Source organism: Rattus rattus, chromosome 10 (assembly GCF_011064425.1).
Source record: "Rattus rattus isolate New Zealand chromosome 10, Rrattus_CSIRO_v1, whole genome shotgun sequence".
Lineage (NCBI taxonomy): Eukaryota > Metazoa > Chordata > Mammalia > Rodentia > Muridae > Rattus > Rattus rattus.
The window spans coordinates 1,483,731-1,492,706 of record NC_046163.1 but is presented as its reverse complement, the minus strand read 5'-3'; the positions used below and the strand labels follow the sequence as shown (position 1 = coordinate 1,492,706).

General features: G+C 55.3%; 1 protein-coding gene across 1 annotated transcript; it reads left to right on the top strand.

Moving 5' to 3' along the window:
• Mybph (myosin binding protein H) lies at nt 1-7,476 on the top strand. The gene is made up of 11 exons (XM_032915531.1): nt 1-226; nt 314-448; nt 1,131-1,298; nt 3,505-3,593; nt 3,894-4,089; nt 4,263-4,402; nt 4,906-5,065; nt 6,174-6,310; nt 6,423-6,609; nt 6,840-6,917; nt 7,418-7,476. The coding sequence occupies exons 1-11, from the start codon at nt 1-3 to the stop codon at nt 7,474-7,476; spliced, it is 1,575 nt and encodes a 524-aa protein (XP_032771422.1).
• Nucleotides 7,477-8,976: the final 1,500 nt, after the last annotated feature.

Below are 8,976 nucleotides of genomic sequence, written 5' to 3'. Positions count from 1 at the left end.
ATGACAGGAAAAGCCACCCCTGAGGCTTCTGTCTCTACTTCAGAGGGGACAGCACCTGAGCCTGCCAAGGTGCCCACTCCAGAGCCTTCTGGGCAGGTGGCAGCATCAGAGTCCACGGGGCAAGAGCAGGCTGCAGAGCCGCAGAAGCAGCCTCAGGCACGGGACCCTGAAGCCCACGAAGCTCCCGCCATACCTGCCACCACTAAGCCTGAAGCTCCAAGCGAAGGTGACTAGAAGTGGGGACAAATGGAGAAGGGAGGCAGATATGCAGTGGGGGGCTCTTCAACTCACCCTGGCTTCCCCCTTCCTCCAGATGTCCCCAGTGCCCCACTGCAGCTGACCTTGGAGGATGTGAGCCACAGCTCCTTGACTGTGAGCTGGGAGCCTCCGGAGAACCTGGGGAAGCTGGGGCTCCAGGGCTATGTGTTGGAGCTCTGTCGAGAGGGAGGTGAGCACGGGGCTGAGTCCTGTTTCCACCCAGCTCAGTGGGGGCAAGGTGGGGTGGCAGGGAGGAGCACAGTCCCAGCAGTGGGTCAGTCCAGGATGAACAAAGGGAGAACGTCTAAGCAGTGGTCTTAACTGCCTGGATCCCACCAGAGCTCCACCAGGACCTCTGAAGGCACAGAGATGTCCAACGACCTCAGGACATCTTCCATCCTCTAGGTCCAGGTAGAAGGGTGGGGAACAATGATCTCATAAGAAAGGAAAGAGGTGCTAAATCTCAGAGGATCTTTTTCAGGGGGACTGAAAGTCCCAGGAGGCAGAAAGTGGGGCCAATCCAGAGGAGACTGTAAAGTAGGAGACAGTGAAGACGGCTGGGGAAAATAGTCTCCCTCTCTGATGGCCATGTTCAAGTTCAACCTGGCCTCTGTCTCTGCCCCTTCCTTGCTATGTGTGACTTGGCGACTGTGCCTAGCCTTCTCCGGCCTTCTGTATCCCTGTCCCTGGCCATGATCTCAGAGCTCTAGCACCATCTGTCTTTGGTCTTACAAAGTCAGAGAGAGAAGCGAGAGAGGCCATAGCTCGAGAGCGAGGTCAGCTTCTGCCCATCACCCTTGAGAAGGAAAGCCTCCGTGAGAAGGGTGCCCCTGCTACATCACTGACAGTCAGACATTCTCTGCTGCCCTCAGCCTCAGAATGGGTACCTGTGAATCCCCGGCCCGTGATGGTGACCCAGCAGACAGTTCGAAACCTGGCTCTGGGAGACAAGTTCTTCTTGCGCGTGACTGCAGTAAACTCCGCAGGGGCGGGCCCTCCAGCTGTGCTAGACCAGCCTGTCCACATCCAGGAGATCACAGGTAAAGCTACACCTCGCCGCTTGCTCACAGACTAGATGTAACGGGGAAACCCAGGCCATGCTCAGCAGGACCCAGGCAGCCACCCTCCACCCCACATCTCACGCCAACATGCAGTCGATATGCTAAGGTGCCTTGCCTTGTGAAAGGTTCGGGTTCCTCAGCAGCAAGAAGGAGGTCAAAGACGCTACTTCCCTGAATGGTCCAGCCCCACCCCACCCCCCACCATCAGGGAGCAGCTTTTTGTTCAGAGACAAAGCCAAGATCCCAATGCTAGCAACCAACCATCCATCCTCACTTCTTCCTAATCTTATTCTCTGAAACCATGCACGTTCGTTTTCTATTTTCTAATCTGGGTTCCAGGATCTCTAGAGGTTCTGGGACACGGGGACACCTGCCTGCCCCATGTTGTACCCTGACCCTAATGGAAAGAAAAGGAAGCCATGCAAAGGACCCATCCCTGTAGGGCAGTGCCTCTGTGAAGACCCAGAGGCCAGCTGCTGTCCCTGTTGCTAATATTTCTATTTGCAGGGTGTATTAACCTTAGTGCCTCCCTCCCAAAGCCGATCAAGTTTCAGACTGTTAACGACACTGAGTCATTTGGTCTGTCTTAGCTATCTGGGGACAGTGCGGGGCCCCAGGGTGAAGAGAGACAGGGGTAAGCAGGTGTCTGAGATCTTCTCCATCTTCCTTCTTGTTCCTTGAGGGATGAATGGAGGCCAAAGATAGAACCCTCCATTTCTAGTCAAGGCCTCTAGGAGGAGAGGGTGTCTCAGCCACAGAAGGGGTCAAATTCAGTTTCGAGGAAATATAAGGACAGGGGAGACCAGAACCACACACTATTATAGCTTATTCAGACCAGGCAGATCCTGGGGGGGCCCAGAGACTCCTACAGAGTCACCCAGTCTTTCTGTAGTCTCAGACTCTGAGGCCCACACAGGACTGTTCATAGCCACCAAGCTGCTGGACATCTGCTTGGTGGTTTGCAAGAGCGTTATCTGGGTGAGATAGCACCCTCCCCCCCCACGTAAGCAGCAGGATGTCTGTGCTGACTCCAGCCTGGTTGGCAGAGTCCCAGACCCTCCCCCAGGGACCCAAGAAGCTCAGACTCTGTGATGTCTTTGAGGCCTGGTGTTGAAGAAGCAAGCCAGACTCAGCACCTACTTCTCCATTAAAATTCCCCTGGCAGGGAGAGAAGGGGATTTCCTGGAGAGAACGTGGGGTGGAGACTATGAACAAGGGGGAACAGCCGGACCTCTCATGGGCTGGGCAGGGGAGGGTGGGGGCCTTGTCCAGGATCCTGGGCTGCTCAGCTGTCCTCTTCTTGGCCACCTGGAGCTGCCAGGCATTCCTGGCCTCCTGGAGCATTCCAAACCAAGATGCTCCCTCCGGAGCCAAGTGCCTGCTCAGCTAATCCTTGGAGACACAGTGTTCCTTCTTACACTGTCCCCCTACATGCCACTGACCAACTGCTGCCACCTGTTTGCCGCTTGGGAGGCTCAGGCTCAGTCCCCACACCATCCCCCAGGGACAGGAGGGGCAGCTGCTGCAGTCTCCCTTGCAATGTCCAATGGCACCTGATTAGGCCATTGTCAGGAACGGCTTCCTTACCGGAGGAGGGGGCTGACAGAAGACTCAGGGAAGGACTTGGCCACCGTGACACTGGAAGACTGAAAGGCCCAACAAGAGCAGAAGAAGTTTGTGTATCTGCTTTAGCTTCTGTACAACCAGACAAAGCCCCACCCCCACACCAACACCCCCTCCCCCCAGCAGGCCATCGAGGCTTCACTTCCTCAGAGAGTCCTGGGCTCCTGGGGTGCCGAATCAGCAGGAACTGAGCACACTGCTTCCCTCTCTAGGCACACTGGCTGACAGGTGCAGAAGCCGCCTCCCTCCAGGGGGAGACAGAGAGCCATCCAGGCCCATCTGGAGCCTGAGAATGCCTGGGCCTCAGGGCAAATCCCAACCTGGCAAGTGTCTGGGAGTGCCGGAGATACCAACCAGTTCACACCGCACAGTCCCTGACCTCTCCAGAGCCTCTCAGCTCTCAGCTCCTCGAGGGCCCTAAGGGATTTGGGTCCCTCGATCTCAGAATGGAAGGCTTCGTCCTCCCTAGTAGCCAGGCAGCTCGAGCTATAGAAACGTAGCAGTTGGGAGCTTGTCCTGTCTAGCCAGAAACTCACACCGCTTCCCCTTTCTCCTGCCTCAGAAGCCCCCAAGATCCGTGTTCCCCGACACCTTCGTCAGACCTACATCCGCCAGGTGGGAGAGTCTGTCAACCTGCAAATCCCCTTCCAGGTAGGCATAACTCACTGGTAAGAGCCTGCTATGTCAGGGGAGACCTGGGAATGTCAGGATTCCTACAGGAGTCGGCCAGTGACCGACGGCCACCTCTTCCTAGTTCTGCATAGAACTCAGCTGTGAGTAGACAGTTAGGCAACCCCCAGGTCACACACGAGAGGACATGGCTCTGGCCAGCAACGGTGGGGCCAGTAGGGCAGGGCTCTTGGACACAGCTAGAGTGGGGTGAGTGGGGTGAGTGGGGTGAGAAGGGTACCTTATACCAATCTGTACTCACCCCAAGCCCACCTTTGTCAGGGGAAGCCCAAGCCGCAGGCCTCTTGGACCCACAATGGCCACGCCCTGGACAGCCAGAGAGTTAATGTGCGCAGTGGGGACCAGGACTCCATCCTCTTCATTCGCTCAGCTCAGCGCTCAGACTCGGGCCGCTATGAGCTCACTGTGCGTCTGGAAGGCTTGGAAGCCAAGGCCGCCATTGACATCCTGGTGATCGGTACACGGGCAGAGGGGAAAGGGCTGTCTCAAAACCATTGTCCCCAACCCCCCACCCCAGAGCTGAGGCGGGGTGAGGGAAGGCTAGGGTATTGTGGCAGGTGCCAAATCTTGGGTGTGGAGACAGACCTGCTTCTCCTCTCCTCGCTGACCTTCATAATCTTGTTCCTGCAGAGAAGCCTGGGCCCCCAGGCAGCATCAAGCTATTGGATGTCTGGGGTTGCAATGCTGCCCTCGAGTGGACGCCACCCCAGGACACGGGAAACACAGAGCTCCTGGGCTACACAGTGCAGAAGGCAGACAAAAAGACAGGGGTGAGGCTGGTTAGGGCCTTACTGGGGGGGGGGGGTTGTGGGGGAGGGAGAAGTAGTCCAGGCCAAAAAGGTCCATCCCCCTAAGAGGCTACTGCTGACTGACTCCCTGTATGGCCTCTATCCTCTCAGTCTGTGTGGTACACTGCACTAGGCTGCCATGGAACTATCTTATCATGTGCATAAACCATCCAGGACTCTGCTAAGCGTAGACCCTGATACAAGGCGGTCGGGGCTGGGCGATGGGGACCCACATATCTAAATAGCGCCCAGATAATGAGGCCACGTGTCTGCCATCCACACTTTGAGTAGTGAGGCTTGCAAGCTCACGTGGGTGACCCAGGAGGTCCTCCTCCCACTTGTAAGTCCCTCAGGCCCAGTGCTGGATGGTTTAGCCTCCCAAAGCTGGGTCGTGGGATGAGCCCCTCTGAGGAGGATTAGGGTAAGCAGGAAAGACAAGAACCACCGGGCAAGAGCTGAGGGTAACCCAGTCAAGCTCCCTGCAGCAATGGTTCACAGTGTTGGAGCGCTACCACCCCACCACCTGCACCGTCTCAGACCTCATCATTGGCAACTCGTACTCTTTTCGGGTCTTCTCAGAAAACCTGTGTGGCCTCAGTGACTTAGCCACCACCACCAAGGAGCTGGCTCACATCCACAAGGCAGGTGAGTGGATTTGAGCCGGGGGCAGAAAACCGACCAGGTTTGGTGAACCAACATCCGTCCACTTCTTCTTCCGTGTGTCCCACATCCCTCTCAGCTTCTCCTGAGCCACTTCTCCCTGGAACATTTGCTGCCTTCCACCCCCACCCCCCACAGCACCCAGCAGCTCTGTATGAGTGTATGTGCAAGTGCAAGTGCGTGCACCCGCTGACGCGGAGCGCCTGTAAATAACCGGTGTGACTGGCTGACTTTAGCAAACATCAGAGCAAAGCTATGCAAATGAGCAGCGCCCCTCAGGAGGCTGTGTGCTTAGACAGTGGCGCTAACATCACAGCAGTCACTGGGTCTCCTGCACAGTGTCCCCAGGCATACTCTGCAGGGTAATGTGTACATGATAGGTAGACTGGCGATTGCTAAAAACAATCGCCCACGCAAGACTGGCTGCGGCATTCACTGTCCCATTGAGCGTCTGTCAGTGGGGCCAAACGTGAAACTCCAGAACCTTGAACCCTGCTCATCCCAGATCCTCTCTGCCACACACACACACACACACACACACACACACACACACACACACACACACACACACACACACACTCGGACCCTGGAAGCCACACTTTATTATTATTATTCTTTTTAATGACATTTATTGGTGTGTGAGTGTGTGTTCAAATGCGGACGTGCATGTGTACGTCTAAGGACATGTCCGTTCCCTCCTTCTACCATATGGGTCCCAGGAACTGAACTCAGGGCGGTAAACTTGGTGGCAAACGCCCTCACCTGCTGAGCCATCTCACTCACCCTAGGAGCCGTAGACTCTTACATCAGCCAGAGCATCACAGCCCTGAGCATTTTGTGTTTGAAAAGGAAAGCCACTCGGGTGGCAGAGGCAAGCAGAAATGGAAATGTGATGTTCACCTCTTGCCGCAAGACTCGAGTTTTCCCGCCCACTCCTCTCCGTTCACCTCCGATCAGCCTCAGCCCTGCTCAGCTAGGCTTTCTCTGGTATCTTCACATGTTGACCAGGTTGAGCGTCCCAGAGTTTAGGGTTGAGGCCAGTCTTCTGAAGCCCCCTGCGCCCCTATAACCTCAAATTCTCCCCTGAACCTAGCTATCACTGCCAAACCTAGAGAGTTTACTGAGCGAGACTTCTCAGAAGCGCCCTCCTTCACCCAGCCGCTGGCTGACCGTACCTCCACTCCTGGCTATAGCACGCAGCTCTTCTGCAGCGTCCGAGCGTCACCTAAGGTCAGAGGCCCTGGGCTGATGGGCTGGGTAGAGGCAGCAGGGTTGAAACTCTCTTGAGAGCCGTCCCAACCCATGTTCTTACTTCAGTACCCTCATCTGACCTTGCTTCCAGCCCAAGATCATCTGGATGAAAAACAAGATGAGTATCCAGGGGGACCCCAAGTATCGTGCTGTCTCCGAGCAAGGGGTCTGCACCCTGGAGATCCGGAAGCCCAGCCCTTTTGATTCTGGGGTCTACACTTGCAAGGCCATCAACGTGCTAGGAGAGGCCTCCGTGGATTGTCGGTTGGAGGTTAAAGGTGGGAGTCAGAAGGTCGCCCTTAGCACCCTGCTGTGGTGGACAGATTGAGTCCCTCTTTGGAGCTGGACATCTATGTAGCTCAGAGTGAAAGTGGAGCAGGAAAGGGGTAGGGAGGGGTCAAGAACCGTTTGTGTGACTTTCTAAGTGGGAAGATGTTCTATTTGGGGACTGGGGTGCCGGGGATCCTTGACCTCAAACCTCTCTATTCCCTCCTGTCTTCCCCCAAAGCTCTAACCTATGGGGTCTCTTTCAGCCTCTGCCACGCACTGAAGACCAACGCAGGCAGAGACTGGGACAAGGAGACAGGTGAGTGGCCGGACCCACTCCCTCAGTTACCTCCAGTAAGAGTGTGATGTCTAAGAGAAGATTGGGAGAGGAGAATCCACCTTCCAGGCACAAAACGTCACTGGAGACGGGTAGGGCAGGGCAGGAAGGCAGTAGGGCAGGTCTGGGTACATTTTTGTAGCAAAAGACAACTAGCATGCGTGTTCAGTTTGGTACAGACAGTGCAGCGCTGGGCCATGCTGGTGAGGTCCAGAAGGAAAGATACACTGGGTGGTCACAGGACAGCATCTAGTCTTGGCTCCGAATGACTGTAAACATAGGCATTCTTTTTCCTCGTTAGAAAAGTAAGGACCCAGCCCTTGCCCTGCCTTCCTCGTTTGGTGGTTCTGAGGCTCTGGGTGAACTAGGAAGCCTCCAGAGCTGCACTGGGCAGAGCTCAGCATTGGGAATTGAACCTGAGGAAAGACCGAGAAGGGTGGAGGTGGTCCCCTACCCGACTCCCCACCATCTATCTCTTCTAGCAGCTTGGTCACATACCAAGACGCAGACGGACATTCTCCGCCAGGTCCTGCAGACCTGAGGATCAGGCCCCCAGGCATCCCCAAGACCAAGATACCACAAGAACAGCTAATGGGGGTGAACCTCCAGAACCTGCTGGCTCTCTCCACCAGAGGTTGGGTCCAGACCCAGGAGTGGGCCTGGCGGGCCCCAGGTCATACCTCCTGGGTACGAGAGGGCCCCAAGGGTGCAGAGACTGGCACCCCTCTGCAGAATTGTACACTGTGTGAGAAGCATTCAAATAAAGGTGTGTGGTGTTATAGCATGGGGTTTCCAGGGCAGTGAATGTCATGGAGGACGGGAAGATACTATGTTACTATGAAGGGGCAACACTATCAAGATTAGGAGAATGCCAACAGGGATGGTCTCAGGATGACGCGGGACACTTTTTTAGACATGTGAGTGTTCTGGATCTTGCTAATTCACAATGTGCCACCCTAAATGTGTAACCATAGCAACAGACACACCATCTCTGGAACCTTCCTTGTTCCATCTGCCACCACGCCCATCTCCCAGCTTCTCCCCCAACCCCACCATTACATCTTCTCCACTGAGGTGGTCTGGTTGCTTTCTGACAGTGCTGGGGTGCCAGCACCCCACTCTCCACAGGGGTTCACAATCTTTTATTAGACATAGGGGCCTCCTTGAGAACCAGGGACACCTTGCTTCCAACTGAGGGAAGAGCCCAGAATCAAGACTTGGAGTCGATATTCACACTCAGAACCTGTCACCCTCCTCTGCCTGCCGTCCATACAAGGAAGACATTTAGGCTCAGCAGAGTAGGGATTGGTCCTATCTGAGACCCTCCCAAAAGCCTACACTCTATTTGTAACACAGCTTCTGAGCTAAAGCCACCTCCAGGAGCATTTTTTTTTTTTGGATATTTAAATGCCAGCAAGGCACTTCCTCACACTGAAGACAGCAGTCTCCTTTGGTCTGGTCTGGCCTGTCACACTTCACACCAAGAGTGCCCACGGTCGCCCGGGATCTCCTTGGACGCTTTCCCCTCCTACCCCCTCAGGCAGTGTGCTCCCAAGGGTTGTCCTTCCTGGGGATCTCTTCTCCTGGGCCTTGAAGCAGAGATAGTGTCCCTTAGGAGAGTCCAGGCCTGCTCTGAGAGTTGGTGAAGCTCGGTGCCCCAGACAGTAAATTACACTGGGGACTCCCAGGAAGTTCAGGGCAAGAAGGCCTCAGTGCTGCTCCCTGCTGGCTAGCTGAAGCCAGCATCTTCTGCACTATTTTTATTCCCAAGGACTTTGTGGCCCACTTTGAGTGCCAGGATGTGAATAAAGTAAATGTGAGAGGATCCCTGGACCCATTCTTTCTGCCTCTCCCAAGTATAAGCCCAGGTGAGGAGAGCAGGTACCACATCGCCTGCATGGCCAAGCACACAATCCTTGGAGGAGGGGCTGAGGTCTCCTTCCCTGTGATTTACTGTTTTCTCCTACAGAAGAGGAGAGACAGCAAAGCCAGGACATATCCTCTCTCTATCCATTTACCTCTAAGGGACTGTCTTTCTCAC

Coding starts and splice junctions, on each gene's coding strand:
- Mybph (XM_032915531.1), top strand. CDS start 1: ATGACAGGAAAAGCCACCCCTGAGGCTTCTGTCTCTACTTCAGAGGGG. Junction 449..1,130: donor GGAGCTCTGTCGAGAGGGAG/GTGAGCACGGGG, acceptor TGCTGCCCTCAG/CCTCAGAATGGGTACCTGTG. Junction 4,090..4,262: donor CATTGACATCCTGGTGATCG/GTACACGGGCAG, acceptor TTGTTCCTGCAG/AGAAGCCTGGGCCCCCAGGC.